Source organism: Rhagoletis pomonella, unplaced genomic scaffold (assembly GCF_013731165.1).
Source record: "Rhagoletis pomonella isolate Grant_MI unplaced genomic scaffold, Rhpom_1.0 Rhpom_scaffold_00004, whole genome shotgun sequence".
In the NCBI taxonomy this organism is placed as follows: domain Eukaryota; kingdom Metazoa; phylum Arthropoda; class Insecta; order Diptera; family Tephritidae; genus Rhagoletis; species Rhagoletis pomonella.
The window spans coordinates 16,437,951-16,458,878 of record NW_023458558.1 but is presented as its reverse complement, the minus strand read 5'-3'; the positions used below and the strand labels follow the sequence as shown (position 1 = coordinate 16,458,878).

The 20,928-nt window shown below is 33.9% G+C and overlaps 1 protein-coding gene across 1 annotated transcript in view; it reads left to right on the top strand.

The window, feature by feature from the left end:
• Window positions 1-18,915, top strand: part of LOC118738124 (zinc finger BED domain-containing protein 1-like) — a 49,465-nt gene extending 30,550 nt beyond the window's left edge. The window contains exon 5 of the mRNA XM_036469045.1: window positions 18,728-18,915. Coding sequence (XP_036324938.1) covers window positions 18,728-18,915 — 188 coding nt within the window. The remainder of the gene's footprint in view (window positions 1-18,727) is intronic.
• The last annotated feature ends 2,013 nt before the right edge of the window (window positions 18,916-20,928 follow it).

Below are 20,928 nucleotides of genomic sequence, written 5' to 3'. Positions count from 1 at the left end.
TCATCTGCTTCATTACTTGTTACTTTAAACCTTTTGAACTCAACACCAAGCAGATATATGTAGCTTCGCACCGATCACGCAAATAACTCCATATTCTATTCAAATTTCACAGCCAACCTGTTTTTACATTTAAAACAAACAGAAAGCGTTCATTGGGTCAGCATTTAAAACAACGCAAATAACTCCATATTTCATTCAAATTTCACTAAGAGCAGCCAACCTGTTTTTACATTTAAAATTTTAGCATTTTTATAATTTGTGTTTGAATTCTCCGAATAGGGGCCACAAAAATGTGGTTTAATGAATTTGCATATTTCCACAAAAACAAAACTTAATTAGCACATTTGACCGTTTAATCTCGATTAGACGCCAGCAAAATCGAAATATTCGTAAATTCAAATTTCCAACAAATTTAACGTGCAATCCGTAAGCGACTAACGACCAACGCAAACAATTTGGAATTGTCGTTCTACGTGTCGAATGAGTAACGTTCTACCACCAGTAAGTAGCCTAACCAGGTTGCTTCTTCTATTTCACTTGCTGCATACGAAGTGTGTTTCCGACCGAATGTTCTCCATACGACCGGCAACAAAATCAGACTGAAGGCAAAGGCAAACAAACCAAACAGTTGCCGAGTGCCGCTGCCAATAATGGAGCAGCCAACAGACAGCAATCAGCTGCTACTACATATACACATACGTCGCTCGCTGCTGCGAAGTCGACGATGACGGCAGACAACGATGATGGCAGGCAACGACGCAACAACAGCAAAACCACAAACAAGATTAGCGTCCAGCTTGTCTTGACTTAACTTGTTACTGTTGGCACAAAAAATCATTCATATTGGACGCGCAAACATACATATATAAGCCACATAGCAGCGGTCGACTTGGTTGCTTGTTGCTTTTTTAAGAGCATTGAAGTTCAAAGTTGAGCTGCATGGTAGCGCAGTGCGGCAGCTAATGAGCGGTAACAGATATAAACAGCAAAGTTGTAAAACTGGTCAAGTTTTTTTGTTACCTTACCACCAATTATGTCTTGACCAAAAGACAGCTAGCAGCGTTGCCACACTTTTTACACACAACGCCGGCGGCACGCGCTCTTTCAAGCGAAATCAGAATTTGTTAATAAACAAACCTGCTCAGCCCATGCGCCACCCAATAACAACACAAAGATCTTCTTTTTTTGCAGCGAATTCGCTGCTTTGGTAACCAGAGCATCGTGAGTATCGAAGGTCGCCGAAGCGAAGGCTCTTTAGCATAGTTGCCAACTTGGTGCTTTAAGTACAAGATTTAGTGCTTTTTGAAAATTAAAGTGCCAAAAGAAATAGTATAGTGCCTAGTGCCTTTTTTGTGTTTCTTTTTCTAAACTCAAATTCCGCAAAAGCATTTTTTGTGCACCATAAAAGATCTGCACCGTTCGTTCAATTTTCAAAAATGGGGTGTCAAATTAAAGCGCTTGGCCTGTAGATGTGCACACAGGTTTTTTTCGAAAAGAGTTGGCGCCTGATAAAAAATTGCATTCAAATAATTTAATAATCAATGCCCACCACACCGTTCGTTCGATTTTCCAAAATCAGGTGTCAAATTAAAGGCTTCGACTATATGTGCAATAAGGTTTTAAGGATTATTTCTGCACCAAAATGAAAATTTGGAAAAAAAGACTTCACTTACATTATTTTGACAGTTAGAGCTCGATGTGTATAGGCTATTCAATCGTTATGAGCGAAAAACTTTTGTATATTGATGTTTACTTGTAAATATTGTTAATTTTTTTTACGTTTGTTAAACACAAACTGTTCCGAAAAAAATGTATCTTTGATTAAAAAAAAATGTTGTGCTTTTAGTGTGGTAAACGCTTTTTTCCAAGTTTTGGTGCTTTTTGAAAATCAAAAGTTGGCAACACTGCTCTCTAGCTTTGTGTTTACTTTGTGCTGTCATTACTTCCTTGTTTGTCTGTGTTGGGCATACAGCCCATGGGCGGTGTAGTGAGGTGTTCTTTTAACGGTGAGCAAACGCAGCGCAGCGTATGAAATGAGCTTTTGCCACGTGCTCATCGCTTGCATTTTTGGCACTGTTTACTCACTGAATTGCCTCGTATGTATGAATGGTGCTCGCTGTTTTCAATGAATGATGGGTTGCTAGTTTTGCTTTTTATTTTTTTCTTTACATTATCTTTTATTTGAAAATATAGGATATTTAGAGCCTCACCACATCATTTTCGAAACAACACACGCACGTTACACTACCTTTTGTTATCAATCTACAATATTTAACGGTTAGGGCACTTTTTTCTTATCGACAGTTTCGCCCATAATTATTTTACGCTGCTGACAAAATTTTTAACGTAGGCAGAAGTCAAGTGCTTCGGATGGTCAGCCATTATATGCATTAGGCTGGGTCGTGAAAAGTAGTTTATTATTATTCGCCTTGTTTCAGATTTTATCTTTAGAACCGTTTAGCATCATAGTATTGGAAAAAAAAAATATTTTTGCCATAATCTTATTACTTCAAAACTGATTGATATATCGTTGAAAATTGTTATTTTGGGTACTTATATCCTTTGAAGAAGAAGTAGAGCTCCGGTTAGAGGACTCAACAACCTCATTTTCATCTTGATTAAATTCTATTTCCGTTACCAGTTGTGGCAAACAAGAGATTTGGTATAAAAGCGTTATTACAGGTTAAATTAGTGGTGACATACCATAAGGCCATAGCCATAACCACATTAATTATTATAGATTATAGGTATCATAACCATAAACAGCTAATTAAACGTAGTCAACAATGTCGGTATTGCCAGTCGCAGAACAAGTCTATGTAGAATACCAAGCGTTTAGCTATAAAAAAAAATGCGGATCGATAGAACTTTTTACGCTTATTTCAACTATACCAAAAGTATTTGGTCCAAATTTTAGATTTAAACAACTAATTGTAAACAAGTGACTAGCAGTATAAAATAATAGTAAAATTTTTGTGTTAAAATAAACCAAGAAATTAAATTAAATGAAAAATGAACAAGTAATTTTTAAGCAAAAAACAAAACCGACTTCAATTCAAAGAAATAATTTAAGGTATTCCAAAGTTATGACCGATTATATCCCGATTTTCAGTGTTTTCTTTATTAGTTTAATAAGGGTCTCCTTGCACTATGGACGAAAAACAATTTTTCGTATAAACGTTGCAGCACTTTCGTTATCGGAAGGGGAGCTATAAACATAGCCAGTATCCTTATTTTCAATGATCTTTGGTTATGTTTTATTCTGTCAAACTGTCGCTATATTAGAGTCTATGATTTTTTTAAGGTTTTTGTAATGACTTGTAAAGTTTTTTTTTTGTTTAATGAAACAATTCTAACTTGACCTTAGTGAAATTATAAAAAAATAATACCAACTCCTTTAAAAAAATTGGGGATATGCAAAATATAAGCTGTTGTTACAGCGGCGGAAATATAAAGAGGGAAGTCATATTTTAGCATTCTTTGGCTATTCCCGTTTCGATTATATGATGTTTATTATTTTTTTGTATGAAAATGAAAGACCACGTAGGTCAAAATTTGAAAACTTGTATAAAAATTAGCAAAATTCAACAAAGTTTCATCAAAATTTTGAGCTTTTTTATTAGCTCTCTACGAAGCGTTCTGAGTATACATTTTTGTAGCCCATTCAAAACAAAGTGCAAATTTTAAGTGGCTAGGACTTACCGTTGATTTTTGTTGCATTTTTTTGTGAAGGTGTATATAAGGAAATGTGCGAAAAATTTCCAAAAATCAACGGTAAGTCCAAGCTGCTTCAAGCGTGCACTTTATTATACTAAAATTTAATGGGCTAAAAATTGCATACTCAAAACGATTCTAGAAAACATTTTTTTTGTTAGTTTTGATCAATGTTTGTTAAACTTCGTCGAATTTTTTTTTTTAAATTTTACAAAGTTTAAAATTTTGATTCGCATGCTTTTAAAGATAGTAAATTATATTTTCATAAAAAATAATAGACATTTTTAAAGAAAGCAAAGTAGCCAAAACTTGCTAAAATATCTTGTGTGTATATCATTTTCTTACTTAAATACTACAGACATCCTGAGTATTACTTTTCCGCTGAATTTCTATCTAATGTAGGCTGTAAATATCGCACGTGCCTGCATACTTATTATTTAGTCGTAGTAAGTATGAGTTTCTTTTTTGGGTATTTTCCCAATAATTGTGAATTACTAAACTTTTAACTTCAAATTTTCATTAGATTTAATTTAAATTTCCCAATAATGACAAATTCACAGCTTGATAAGTTCGCGTTGTCAGACAAAAATTATCATAACTTTTTCCTTCATCAAAGTTGAAAGTGTTTAAAGCATACTAACATACATACTTATGAACGGAAATTACAAAATATGTTACGCGCAGAATTGCGGCCATAGGCATTCTGAGAGTTCAGTGAAAGGTATTTTTTTATTTGACTGATTTTTTTAAGGCTGAACACTTGAGCTCTTTTATTAAAGGTTATCGAGAAAACTTCACTAGAAAACCTTGAAGAAGACGTATTGTACATTGAAACTGAGGACAAATTGGGTGATGACTTGATCGAGCTTCCTAAGGATTTCTACGTAAAAGTGACATTTTATTTAGTGCAGTGCAAAGTATTCATAACTGAGCTATTAGTGTCAGAGCTACCGCACCAGGTATGTATGCCTTACCATTATTGTAGTAAAACATTTTCACCAAAAAATGTACCTCCAAATACCCGATCTTTAAGCAAAACAAAAAAAAGTAAATAAAAAAATATAAATATAATTTTTTTTCTAAACTTTAATTTATTCTCATAGCCATACACATGTTTGTATATATGAACAAATATTCCTTTCCTTATATACTCACACTTCTTTTGGCTAAACATAAATAAATTCTATACCAATCGCTGAGCTTGCGCCTTTGAGTTATTTTGCGGTTGAAACGTGCTTATATGCCTGGAAAATTTGCCAACGACTGCTACAAACATATGCACTTGCTATCATGATTTATGAGTTGTCATAACTGAAAATATGGCAAGTAATAGTAAGCACTAAATGACATTGTGATTTACTTGCCTTAAAAGGGCAAAAAAAAAAAAAAACTAAATATAGTTTGCCAATCCAGTAAAGGAAGAGATATGTTTGCAAGTGTCTAGACATGACTCAATGATTTGAGAATGCAGTTATCATTGTAGGCTTATTTTTATTATATTTTTTTTTCATATAAATATTTACGTACTTTATACAGTCGATTTGCTCTTTACAACAACATTTGCCATTTGTCTTGTGCTTTAGATTTCGCAATTACATACTTAAAGTTCCAAGTCAAGCAGAGACTGACTTGCATTTGCCTTTTTGGGCCTGTCATTAGAGCGATGCCGCGAAACTTGGAAACTTTCATGTCTTTACTTCGTTTACTTTTATATCTTTGCATTAATGTGACCGACCCCTCGTACTGTAACCTGCCATACGGCAAGCGGCTGCTACTGCTGCATATTATGGCTGTAGTGTTAAGGGCAATAAGAAATTTGTTCGTCATAATTGTCATGCTGTGCAGGAAAATAGAGAAAAAAACTAAGAATGTACATATGTATGTATGCATGTATGCACATCGTATGTATGTATGAGTGCATCTGCTTTTCTATATTCAATGGCGCCTGGTGTTGTTGTATTTGCTTGCTTGCTTGCTGTCACTATTGACCGCTGACGCGCTCGTGTAATTGACCAAAACAAGAAGGTCGAATCGAGTAGCACAGTAAATTTACTGCTGACCAAATAGTAATTTCGTAAAAGTTTTTCCACATTTTCAATCAACTAAGCGAAAAAAGCAACAAATTTCTAATATTTATATAGTTCAATGACAATAACCGATGGATGAAAAAAGTGCTACCAAGCAGACATGCAACCTCCAATTACCGCTGACCGCCGTAAATTACATAAAGCGACGTTGCGATTTGATAGAAGAGCCACAGCAACAGCAGCAGTAAAGTAGTGGACGTGGAACGTGAACAAAAGCACTAAATTTCGGTTGACGAAGATTCCGAGGAAAGTTCGTAACAAAAGAATATCAAACCAAATTTGGTAGAGTTTCCATCAATATTTATTAGATATTAGAGAGGAATGTACGCAAAATTTCGCTGGTGACATATTGCTTCAAATCGAGTTACATACATACATACTTTCATAAAACTCGAGAAGTTTTTGATGAGAAATATTCAATTTTTGAATTACTTTCCATGTGATTCATGGCCGGCGGCTGTGACGCGTTCTACCAATTGGCAGGGCCCTGGATTCGATCCCTGTTCCGTTTTCTGCTTTAACTATACAAAACTATTTGACATTACCATCTCTAAGCTCATTTTCTTTTAAAAGTCTTTCCAAGTCAGCGACCCCAAAAACCCTAAAATACCCTATTTTGATAAAGTTTACTTAGCGGATCCGCTACTTTGCATTTTTGAAACCTGAGTTCAGATTCGTAATAACCGACCCCGTAAGCCAAATGTATGATTTGCATACCTTGTTTTATTAAAACACATTTATTCCTAAATGCACAAAAAGGTAATATCAAATTCAGTCAAAGCGTCTTTGAGCAAATAGTTTTGTCCACTTAGATTTAGATTTCAGACCACTGTGCGCCATATCGTCTACGAAAGGGATTGCAGCTCCATAGGAGAGGGTTCTTGAACGATAGCTAACACTGGGCAACAAAAATTTTTAGCAGAGTTTTGAGAGTTGATTATTTTAGGTCGGCTTTTAAATTATTCAATTGGCTCTAGTTTTCGATATGTTTAAGATTAAATGTGTCAAAAACGTAATTTTACATTTTTTTACCGATGCCATGCGGAATCTCTTGAACTGCACAAAAAGAAAGCTAAATTAAATTTGTTTTAAGAAAAATGCGGTGAATTTCAAAAATTTTACATTTTCAAACTATTCACCAATTTCACTATAACGAAAATCTCATGTTTTGAAATAACGCCAAAAACCTCGAAACACGTCAACTTAGGATTGGGTCGTAGATTACGGATCTGTATACCGTTTTTCCAGATCAGGTAATTCTTTCAAGATTTTATGAAAAAAATATTCAAACTTTAACAAGGAAAAAATTAAAAAAAAAACAACAAATCTTTTGTAATATGTTTTAAATTTTTATTAAAGCCTGTTCTTTCCCCAAAATTCAAGGTATCAGAAAATCGATGGATAAATAAACCATTATTGAATGGTTTGATGAAAATGTGCAATAATTTTTTGTTATTCAAAATAGGGCCAGGAAATAACACTTGTGCACAAGGGTATATTAATTTTGTTCACATAACGGTTGTTTGTAACACCCAAAACGAATCGAGATAGATATAGACAAATGTATACATAAATGATCAGGATGAAAAAGTAAATCGATTAAGCCATGTCTGTCTGTCCGTCCATCTGTCCGTCTGTCCGTCCGTCCGTGTACACGATAACTCGAGCAAAAATTGAGATATCTCAACGAAATTTGGTACGTGGGTTTCCCTTCATCCAAGGTAGGTTGGTATTGAAAATGGGCAAAATCGGACTGTAACCACGCCCACTTCCCCAATAACGGTAATTTCCAGAAATACGAAAACTGCGATATTTTAGTAACTACTGAAGATTATTCACTAAAAATTGATATTTACAACAATTTTTAGACGAAAAATAAGACGAAGAATAAGATTATAAATTTTTGGAAAATGGGCGTAGCCACGCCCACTTATGGTTACATGTGTATATCTTAGGAACCGCTGCACCAATTTCTTCCAAACTTGGTTGTTGGCCTTGGTACAGCATACAAAATCGCCGAAAATTTTTAAAATTGGACGATAACCACGCCCACATCCCATATAACGGTGATTTAGAGAAATACAAAATCTTCGATAAATCAGTAAATATTGAAGCTAATTTATTCAAAATTGATGCCTGCAACAATTCTTTATCAAGAAATACGTTTATGGTAAAATTTTGGAAAATGGGCGGGGCACCGCCCACTTATGATCACAGATATGTATATCGGTAACCGTTCTACCAATTTGTACCAAACTCGGTGTGGTTATTGTGCTTGCCACATGAAAGCAAAGCATTGAAAGTTATTGAAATCGGACTAAAATTACGGCCGCTTTTCATATAACGGTAAATTTCAGATATGCTTGAAACTTCAATATTTCGAAATTGAAGGACGCTAATTTACTCAAAATTGATACACCCCGGCTTACCATCTAGCGGTAGGTTTCGGAAAGGTGAAAAAACATATATTTAATATCTGCGCCGGGTATTTAATGTTCGGCTCCGCCCGAACTTACACTTTCTTACTTGTTTTCATTCGCAATGCAAACTTAAAATGAAAATATCTTGAAAAAATTACCTTATCCATAAAAGTTATATACAGATCCGTAATCTATGAACCAAAATGAAGTTAACATGTCGCGGCGTTTTTTGTGTCATTTAAGCACCCCCACAGTGTTTTCAAAACATTTGACAGATAAATTGAACTACTAAAGGAGAACTAATACAAGATTAATTGAATTTTATAAAAAAAACAAAATTTGTTATTTTTGAAAAAAAATTAAAAATTAAACCCTATGTTTGGGGAATAGCAGCCAAAGGGCCAATATTTCATCTTTCATGTCGTTTGCTTCAATATTCAATATTTCACGTCTAATATAGCTTTCACAATAAATTCAAAAAATATAAAAACCGATTATTGGCATTTTAAATCCCAAACAACTTAAAATCGAAATCGAATTGAACAATTTTAAGGACAAATTCTGCTCCTGCGTAAAAAACTCATCTAAGAATTATGTCGGTTCGAATGTCGGTTTTTCTGACTAAAACTAATTACGAATCTTTTTATTTATTTTATATCTTGACCCTTGACGACCGATGGGTTTACTTTTAGCTTGTTCTTTTCTTAAAAACGTTTGAATGTAGTGTTTATAAATAATATTAATAAACAAAATAAATTTTTATATGGAAGAACTTATTTTTATATTTCCAAAAAAGTGAAGACTTCAGTTTCTACGATAATCGCCAGTTTTCCGACCTTTATCAATCAGAGGTCGTATCCGTCTCATTCCCTAACGAGATTGCAGTCTTTTGTACACTTTTCATTTTGCACGTCATCCCTAAATGTCAACTTCGCTCCTTAAGATTTAAAAAAAAAATGAGACTTAACTTTTTTCATATAAGCAGATAAATTGTGTATCAGCGTGTTCAAATCGTATCTCTTCAGGAATCTTTAATCGTTCATCTGTGTATCAAGAGCCAATAGTAATAATTTGCACAAAATTGCACAATTTAAAAAAAAAAATCGGTTTTTTGGTGAGAAAAATTTAGTCGTTGCAATTTTTCTCATTTTTGAAGCATGGCCGCTACAAATCTCATAAAAAGATAAATTTTTTAAATATGGGTGAGTGGCGGGTTCAACTAATAAACATTGAAAAAATAAACCAGATTCAACCATAACTAACATAGGTATATCACCTTAGACTTATGGAATCACGCACATCCTTTGAAACCGTAATTATTCAGTCTGTGAGAAGAAAATAACTCTAAAAAAAACTATGAGCATAAATTATGGGCGCTATGATTTTCCTTCCCCTAAATTGCCGAAATAACGCACTGTGTGTCGGAACTTTACGTGAAACAATCTTCTAAATTTGAGAGTCACATTATCATGTATACCTAATGTAATAATAATAATAATATTTTGTTATATATACTTTTAATTGCCTCCTTTTTACTGAACAGTTGATTGTTTGGGTGGGATCAAAAGTATTTTCATATTTTAGCCATTTATTCATTGCATTTGATCGAAGCATTAAAATAAATACTAAACGCAAAACTTCTATTCATACCTGCCAACCCGATAGGTAGGCCAGGGTAAAAATAGACAAAATAACGTTTTCACACTTTATAGGCTTAATACTTTCGGTTGGTAAATAATTCGTTCATTAAACAAATGAGTACGGAATTAAAGAAATAAAAATAACTAGCCGACCCACTCGCAAAATATTTATTAACATGTTAAATTTCATATAAAAAAGATTTTGTCCATTAAAAAGACGGGTGAAGATATCAGATCTTAGACAATATACTTTTGTATATGCAAATGATAAACGAGCTGCCACTTCCTACTCCCATGCCTAATTACTTAGCATCAATTTTAGGAAAATAAATAATTTCTGAAGAGTTAAATGTAGCATGAATAGCCTAAATAATTGGGCTCATGCGATTACAATAAGTATGAGCACATGTTTAGAAATTCGTCTATTTTTGTCTCAAGTAATTCAATTAATTGATTAAAGAGGCAATAAATCAAGCTTCTACGGTTATTCGAACATAATTATTAGAAAGAAAGCATTACACAGAAATACATAATTGATATGAGAAACATATATCGAAATCAATTGATTTAATTGAATTGGCCTAATTATGTACATATAATTGAACTGCCAACGTCATATAGATTAATCCCCCGTTCATCAATGCATGTGGATGCACATAAGTATGTACTCGTATATACCAAAATTAGCGCAAGCCAATTTTTTTCGACATCGTTCCTAGCAGATACGGAGTCTGCATGAAATTCTATGTAAAAAAGTAATTTAGGCCATAGCTCTAAAGTAAATTTCGAGCCTGCGCAATTTTAAAAGAAGATATCTTTAATTAATACTAAGTTAATATGGAGATTAATATTTACTAAAGTGTTACATATTTTTTTTTTAATAAAAACTTGTGCTTGGGAATTTCCTGGTATCAAAAACTCATTTCTGATATCTGCTTTTTGTTTAAAGAACCGCAAGATGGCGCTACAGAGCAAATCTATACTAATACATATTTTGAAAGATTTTTTTGAAATTTCGGACCCCTAATACAGATGGTTATAGGCTGTAAAAATTTTAATATATAAAGGCAGCTTGGCGTCTCCCATATAAATGAAATTTTTCATACTGCATATGGTAGAGTCAAAGTCAAAGTACTGCTCATGGTAGAGTTAAACTCAGATTCAAGTATTAGCTAATTTGGTTTGCGTACTCATCATACCCGTCACAGTTACTAAAATTCACACAACTCGTTTGGCTTAAATGGTTTTTTAATTTTTTTTCCAGGCACTGTGTAAACCCCGGAAACCTATTAGATAAAAATTCGCTTTAAAAAAATTTTATATTACAGTTTAAAAATCAAGCATCAAAATGTGAGTTAAGATGTCACACCCGTCACCGTTGAATGAGCCATAGGAAAAAATTACAGCTTTTTTTTTAATTCTTTATGTGGTGTCAAGTGGCAAGAAATAACTACTAAAATGGGCATAATTAAGGCATTTTTGAATTTATTTATTAGCTTCAAGCCACCGCCCGATGTTGCTTTTCGGCTATTAATGATGCTAAAGAAATAATTTAAGCCAATTTTACTACAAGCCGAAAAAGCTCAAAATCGCCTTTGGCTTTGCAAAAGATTGCACTAATATTCATTACACAAGACAAACCTATTTAATTATGTGGACAGTGCGGCTGGCATTAGACACCACATTCAATGACCCTAAAATAATTATGGTACAATAATTTCAGCAAAAAATAATTTATAGTACAACATAAACAGACTAAAAGAGCTTTAGTTGTTAACAGTTTGAACTAAATGGGCATAAATAAAAGTTTCTTTACTTTCGTTTAATTTATTTTATTACCCTAATAATCATAGTCGTAAAATTTATACAAATATTTAATTTGTGCGCAATTTCAACGCAAAATCAAAGACAAGAATTTAAGAACGTCCTAAAGATGTATAATATACACCTAAAAGTATTAATACCGTTTCATACATTTCACCGTTGCTAAACTACGCAAGTGACTTTTATATTACATACTTATTTACTTTTACAAAATTTACTACTTTTCAGGCAATTTAACTCGCTGTAAGTCAGTGTTAACTATCAGCTGACTTTGGAACTACATTTATTGTATGTGAGTGGATAGCTAGACAATTTCGTTGTTATTTGTTGCTTTTCGTACAAAAATGTTTGCCCATAAATATGTAGATTGCACTCATAAAAGTGTTTTAATTTTGTATAAAAATATGCTACAAGGGTGTTTTTTTCTTTTTCTTAAAACTTCCATTTGATATTCTAAAGAGGCAAACAGACAGCATTGAGAATTTGATGGAAATTTAATAATATTCAAAATTCGATATATGTAAATAAAATTTATTATGTTTGTATGTAAATAAGTAACTTTTGTCATATCTGTTTGCCACCATATGCGTTTGTTAACGTACATATTTTAATATTTCATTCGACGCATTCCACTCAATTAACGTGTTAAAAATAAATTGTTTTCTTCCGCTCTTTGATGTCAACAGATTTTTGCCTTTGGCATGCTGTATACATTTATTTGGCTGCCACTATTTTCGTGAGTAAATTTTTTTTGTTTTTATAATTAACCGAACTGAAATTATTTTAATTGTTTTATGCCTCTCAACACTATGAGCTTTTGAATACGTCGAATTAGAAATGTTGAGTTTGCCTATTTTTTGAAATTTTGCACTTAAAGTTTTGGATCACGGAATATTTACATAAATAAACAAGGATAGTGGACTAATCTTCGTCTTGACCTGCAGGCTGATGCGGAGCAACAGCCACTAAACTTAAACGTAGAATACGCGATAGTATTATGAGAACATTCAAGTTAAAAATTGAATATGTGTACATATATGTAGGAACATGAAATATTCGTTTTGATTTTAATGAATTAAATGTAATAAATCAATACATATATAAAATATTAATCCATAGCTATAGATAATCTGCTAATAAATATTTGCCATGACCAGTATTTTCTGTGAGTTAATAAATATTTGACCTGCGCCATCTGTCATTTGATAGTTGAAAAAGAAGGAGTGCTCCTGGGCAACACCACTTCGATTCACTTTAAGTTCGTTTCACCAAGCACTTAAAATTAATACCTGTATTACAATTCGTCTTCGTATTTGTGAGCGTACGAAGTAATAACGGTAATATTTAGTAATTGTAATGGTAATGATCAGGGCTGGAAAAAACATGCCTTAAACGAAAACTGGAAATAAGCCCTATAAAAAGTTTATTATTTTTATACAATAATCTCCTCGGAATTACCGCATAAAATAATATTCCTTTTTTAACTATCAATCAACGCTCTTCTTTGGTCATTTAAAATAAATAAAAATATTCCGACGAACTGATAACCTCCTCCTTTTTTGGAAGTCGGTTAAAAATGTAAAAAAAAAAACATTTCATTGAATACTGGGGTATTTTTCTATATGCATCAAATTGATGCACAACGTACTTTGTGTTACAAAAAATTTCCGATGGATGCGGGATAAAAATTAAAATTTTTTAACGTTGGTTCACACGGTTTTAGAGATTTGACCACATAATTACTCGCAGCACTGATATACTAGTAAATGTATGTTCACATATAAATATAATCTCAATCAAAGCTTGTTTTTTTTAATAATAATTACAGATTAACGAGGGAGGAATTTTGTATGGCTAATCACTTTTTCTAATTACAGATAAGAGAGTTAAGCTCGAAAATGGGGATTATCTAGTTATATGTAAACCTAGTATAAGAATACAAAAAATTTGTCTTTTTTTATTACCAAAAATTAGTTTCTCGGGAACTCATAGAGTTGCAACAACATTCACTTTTTGTTGTGTTGCTTGAAAATTTGCGACACGCACACATTGATATTATAGCGGAAGTACGAGTATGTTCACAGCTGGTTGCTTACAAGAAACAACAAACAAGAATACAGAAGCAAGTCGTTCACTTAGTTAACAGTAAAACTCGAGCAAATAAATTAGCGAATAAATTTCCGTGCACAAGTAACGGGTGATTTTTTAAGAGCTTGATACCTTTTTTTTAAAAAAAAACGCATAAAATTTGCAAAATCTCATCGGTTCTTTATTTGAAACGTTAGATTGGTCCATGACATTTACTTTTTGAAGATAATTTCATTTAAATGTTGACCGCGGCTGCGTCTTACGTGGTCCATTCGGAAAGTCCAATTTTGGGCAACTTTTTCGAGCATTTCGGCCGGAATAGCCCGAATTTCTTCGGAAATGTTGTCTTCCAAAGCTGGAATAGTTGCTGGCTTATTTCTGTAGACTTTAGACTTGACGTAGCCCCACAAAAAATAGTCTAAAGGCGTCAAATCGCATGATCTTGGTGGCCAACTTACCGGTCCATTTCTTGAGATGAATTGTTCTCCGAAGTTTTCCCTCAAAATGGCCATAGAATCGCGAGCTGTGTGGCATGTAGCGCCATCTTGTTGAAACCACATGTCAACCAAGTTCAGTTCTTCCATTTTTGGCAACAAAAAGTTTGTTAGCATCGAACGATAGCGATCGCCATTCACCGTAACGTTGCGTCCAACAGCATCTTTGAAAAAATACGGTCCAATGATTCCACCAGCGTACAAACCACACCAAACAGTGCATTTTTCGGGATGCATGGGCAGTTCTTGAACGGCTTCTGGTTGCTCTTCACTCCAAATGCGGCAATTTTGCTTATTTACGAAGCCATTCAACCAGAAATGAGCCTCATCGCTGAACAAAATTTGTCGATAAAAAAGCGGATTTTCTGCCAACTTTTCTAGGTAATAAAATTCAATGATTTGCAAGCGTTGCTCGTTAGTAAGTCTATTCATGATGAAATGTCAAAGCATACTGAGCATCTTTCTCTTTGACACCATGTCTGAAATCCCACGTGATCTGTCAAATACTAATGCATGAAAATCCTAACCTCAAAAAAATCACCCGTTATTAACGCTCGTAACCATGCTTAATTGTAACCATGATTGATGTTGATCCCACTATGACAACTGTCGCCATGTTTGTACATACATACATATGTACAAATACAAATAAATAAATCTAGCAGAATCTAGCAGAATTTCATCTTCATCTTATTTATTTATTCTAAACAATTTGTTTACCTCATTAGTCTGGCGAAAGCACAACCAAATCTTTGTGCGTTCTACATATTTACGTTTCTATGTCCACACTTATACTTCTATGTGCATACATACATATTAGTATGTATAGCGCCTTACAGTGCGCTGTTGCTGCTATTAAGTAAGTCTGTCACAAATTAATCACAGATATGCTCTCACTTTTGTGTCAACATGTATTTAAAGAAAGCATTGTATTTACTTAATGCAATAAATATTTGTATGTATGTATATACATATGAACATGTAATTTCAAAAATGGGCTTCACATCTTTTCACCTTTAGGTAACGATATGTTAATAGAAAGTCACAAAAACAACAAATTAAGCATATTTCATTATCATTAGGTTGAGTATCATAATTAAGCCGTGAAAGAAATCCATTGAAGGCTTGTTTACACAACCCTTAATTAGGTGCATAACGAAAATCACACAATTAGTCACATGGGGTCCCGAGTGGCCCCAATAAAAAAAAGGGATGGCAAAGTCGAAAATTTTAGTGATCGACTTTTCGTTTATGGAACTCGAATTTTCACATTCTTTTTTTTTTTTTTAATTTATTTGTAGTGGCGTCTCTTAAATTAAAACTGTTATTCTAACAAGGGCGCGGAGTGCTTTATGGTCGTTTAAAAAAAAATTGCCAATAAAACTTAAGTGAAATGTGAAAAGTGTGGTAGAGAAATGAATTTTAATGACAGTACAACAAAATTGTCAAATCATTTAATAGCTGCGCATAAAATACCACTCATTTGTTAGTCGTTTGTCTACACAATCTTCAGTAAATAATGAGGTAAGATATACTAAGATGGGCCTTCAGTTCGAATTTGACCAATCCGTAAGGCACAAAATTTTTTAACACCGATCAAAATTTGTCTCGTAGCATTTCAGTTGATATGCGACATTAGTCGCGTGGAGCATCCCAATCCACTAGCTGTCTGGGCTAATTTAAAGGGAGAATACCCAATGTTTATAAAGTGGCATTTAAATTTCTGCCAATACTCGCCACCTCTGTTCCATCGGAAAGGCTATATTTTCAAAAAGCTTTCCGTAATTAGCAAATATCGATTCAAGAAATTTTTGGATTTTTTATAATTATAATTAATAAATTTAATGATATACTACTACTACTTAGGGGCCAAGCGAAAAGGTTTAAAAAGCTTTATTTCGAAATAAGCTTTTATGCTTTCTTAGCCATTTAAAAAATCAAATTCACTGTTAGTCAATATTTGCAAACAAAATATTTTTCGATTTTATAGCAATTTATTTTGAAAGCATTTTACAATAGCATACATAAATACTGTGCCATTTTTATATGGAAATCGATTGACTTTCCGTTTTTTGGCGAGAATGCGTAGCTTTTCTGAATTTTATTGAATATTTATTTGTGAATATTTTTTCCTTTTCTTGTTCAGCCTTTTTTTAACCCAAACACTGTACAATATATTCAAATAACCACACAAAGGATCACCGTATCAAATCGTTTCACAATCTGCATAACGCATAAATGCTTGTTAAAGAAAATTTCGCTAGTAACAGCACGCTAAACAACAAATAAACTAACATACAAAATGAGCTTTTAATACGGCCTATCGCCAAACATGTTCAGTAGGGTGGAGCGAAGAGTTAAATTCTCCGATTTGGAAACAGTAATAGTGCGGAATTGTTGAATCGGGATAAACTATTTTCCTTTCGGATATTGCGGTCGCTAAAAGAGCCTTAAAGCTTTGAAAAATTTCTCAAATTTTGTTATTTTTATACTTTTTTTTTTAAGAATTTTTTGAAAGTTTTGTAGCCCATTAAATTTTAATATAATAAATTATAAGTTTCAAGTTACATGTTACGCAACTTTTCCCTACTATTATAATACCCAAATCGAAAAATTTATTTTTTTCGCTACACCCTAATGTCCAGTTAGACAATCATTAAACCCGCCTGCAACCGCCATGGTAAAGGCAAGAAGTGCAATGAACCCGTTCGTATGTATTTTGTAGCTAATCGAAGCAGTTTGTTGCCGACAACACTGAAGTACTATAGCGCAACATGTCATCGCCACCGACTGCTGTTGCCATAAGATAAAGATGTTGTTTTTCCATATACATACATACATATGTATGTACATGTATAAATTGTTGTACATGTGTTTGGTTGTTTTTTTTTTGTTTTTGCTGCTATTTTTATCGTTAGTGTTGATGATATTAGGCGATAATTTATGAAATATCTAACACGCCATTAAATTGCTTGAAATTGGTAAAAAGTGTGCCGCCGACGTCACTATCGTTCTTGCAGTTAACGTCGACATCGCCTGGGACTCATTAACGGCACGCGAATCATTGACATCATTTATCATACAAACTCGCTGTCATTGTATATGTATGTAGCTGCTAACTGCCGCCATTGGGACGGACCTGTCGCGCTTGCCGGCTGCTGCTCTACGAGTAGTTAACCGTTGACGACTTTTGCACGACCATTTTCGAGATGTTGGGAACATGCTGCCAATCAAATCACTGCAATACAAATTCTTAAAGCACCAAAGCGCTGGCAATTGTTAAAGTTTCTAAGACTATTATGTACTTACTCAGCAACATTGTTAAGTGGTTGTTAATGCCATTAAGATGCCAGATTAGATTGCAAATTAATGTAGTCGAATTTTTGCTGGTTGACAGCATACACGTGCTACACATCCTGAGTATAGCAGCAAAAGAAGTTTATAATAAATTAATTTCATAGATTCAGTGAATAATGAAAAATTTATAATGAATAATGAGTTAAATCATACAAATATTTTGTTCATCCCTACATTGTCTTTATCGGACTCTCCCCCTTAATAATTCGGTATCCTCTATTTGACAGCACAGAAACTGGCTCTAACATGAAAAATATTTAGTAAGTAAAACCAATCAGTTTCTGAAAAAACTTTCAAATTATTGCCCGTTTTCCACTGTTGATTAAATTTAAAACAATTCTAGAGCCCGGGGCTGAAGGAATACCGACTAAGCCAGCGGCGATGAACTGGTTGCGCACGTGTGCCAATCGTTAAGTTCATTTTAGTCTTGTTGAATACATCATCGGGTATTGGAATGTACTTTGTCCAATTCATAATAAAGGAGAAGCTGTTGGTTCCGAGTATTACCGAGGGGAAAAGCCTTCTTAAATTGGTGTACAAGGTTCTACTGACGATACAATGCGAAAGATTTAAGCCCTTCAGGGCAGACACTTCGACCATTGAGCCATATACCAAATGTGTTCTCCTTAGAATTTTTGAGGATTTCTGACCACGGAAAATCTCCGATTGGTTGGTCTGAACGCAATTTGTGTGTTCTAACTTAGTGGGAAGGGTCCTTTTAATAAAGTAATAAGTGAATATATACACATACACATATGTATGTATATGATTTGGTACAAATTGGTTTTCCTTAAATTTTTGTGTTGCACTTAGAATTTTTTGTAAAATTGTTAGCTTCAATTTTCAAAAGTACGAAAGAAGTAAATAGAACCTCAATGGCAAATGTAATCACACATAAAACTGTCACATAAACGACCATATGTTGCTTAGTGAAATCATAACTGAAAACTAAAACTGACATTTGCCAGATGCATTTACTAATTAAGTACGATTCTCTTATGTAAGTCAGAGCGAGAGCAAAAGCGCAATAGAGTGACTGGAGTATCTCATTCATATCAGATGATATTGCAAAATAGTGTTATAACATTGAATTTCTTGCGAAGGACAACCGCGTGGATTGCAATTGGTTAGCTCAAGTGGAAACGTAAAATGTGAAAATGCAATAAAAAGTGAAGCAAATGCAGCAACGTTATCGCCGTTAGCTTTGCCACTGCGCAGGCAAACACAAATTCACTACAACCTTCGCAGCAATGGAAAATATGCGACGGAAGAACGGAATGACAGTGTGTAAATACTTAATGATGCGAAACAAATTGCTGTAGCAACAGTTGAAAGTCTGAGAAAAAAATTCGAAATTAAACAAAAACATATATGTACATATGTACATTGGACCAAGTAAACAAAAAATCAATCCTGCAGTGCGAACGGAACATGAGCAAATTTTAGTATTTGTTGTGGTAATCCGTTCCCTACGATAATTCCAAGAGGTACACCCAGGGTTTCCGTTTGGCGAGGGGATGAAATGGGGGAGGGAGAAGAGGGGGTGGAGGGTTGTGTATGTGCGTGTTTAAACAGATCACACACTACGCAGTGCATTTTTTTATTGTCACCTGGACAAACAGACTAAAATCTAGGATTGTCCGGTCAAAAAACGTAAACATAGCAAACCTGGGTACGCCATCGAGGGTTTTGATTGATCGTAAAAAATTTTATTAACCTAAAAAGAAGAAATAATTTTCTTGCGGGTTATTCCTGCGTAGGGAGAGAGGAGATTCGTGGAGTACTAAAATTTGAGTCTGGTTCCGGGCGAATTACAAGATTTTATTTGCACCTTGGTCTCATGTATATTAGGGTGGTTCAAAAAAAAGTAGGTTCGGATTTTCTATATCGAAGAAAATTATACCCTCAATTTTTTTATTTGGAAATCAAGAAATATTTTGAAGTCGCTCAAAGCGCTCAAAGTTTCCCTGTAGTGTATATGGAAAAAAAATTTCTATAGAAAAATTATATTTTTCGATTGGAAAAGTTTTATAGATCCCCTAAAACCTCAAAAAATGCAATCAAAGGACCCATAAGAAATCATTAGTTTTAACAAGTAAGAAAGTCTAAGTTCGGGCGGAGCCGAACATTAAATACCGGGCGCAAGTATTAAATATATGTTTTCCACCTTTCCGAAAGCTACCGCTACATGATAAGCCGGGGTGTATACATTTTAAGTAAATTAGCGTCCTTAAATTTCGAAGTATTGAAATTTCAAGCATATCTGAAATTTACCGTTATATGAAAAGCGGCCTCAATTTTAGTCCGATTTCAACAATTTTCAACGGTTTGCTTTTATGTGGCAAGCACAATAACCATACCGACCTTGGTACAAATTGCTAGAACGGTTAGCGAGATACATATATGTGATCATAAGTGGGCGGTGCTACGCCCATTCTCCAAAATTTTGTCATAAACGTATTTCTTGGTAAAGAATTGTTGCAATCATCAATTTTCAATAAATTAGCTTCAATATTTACTGATTTATCGAAGATTTTGTAGTTCTCGAAATTACCGTTATATGGGATGTGGGCGTGGTTATTGTCCGATTTTAGAAATTTTCGGCCAGTTGGTATGCTGTACGAGGACCAACAACTGTGCCAAGTTTGGAAGAAATTGGTGTAGCGGTTACCAAGATATACACATGTAACCATAAGTAGGCGTGGCTACGCCCATTTGCCAATATTTTGTAATATTCTTATTTTTCGTCTAAAGATCATTGCAAATATCAATTTTGAGTGAATTATCTTCAGTAGTTACTAAAATTTCGCAGTTTTCGTTTTTCTGAAAATTACCGTTATATGGGAGGTAGGCGTGGTTATTGTCCGATTTTTAAAATTTTCAGCCATTTAGTATGCTGTACTAAGGCCAACAACTGTACCAAGTTTGGAAGAAATTCGTGCAGCGGTTACCAAGATATACACATGTAACCATAAGTGGGCGTGGCTACGCCCATTTTCCAAAAATTTATAATATCCATGTTTTCCGCCTGAAACTCATTGTAAGTATCAATTTTGAGTGATTTAACTTCAGTAGTTACTAAAATATCGCAGTTTTCGTATTTCTTAAAATTACCGTTATATGGGAGGTAGGCGTGGTTATTATCCGATTTCGCCCATTTTCAATACCATCCGTCCCACGCCCAAAAGAAGTTCACGTACCAAGTTTCGTTAAGATATCTCAATTTTACTCGACTTATCGTGTGCACAGACGGACGGACGGACGGACGGACGGACGGACGGACAGACAGTCACCGCTTAATCGA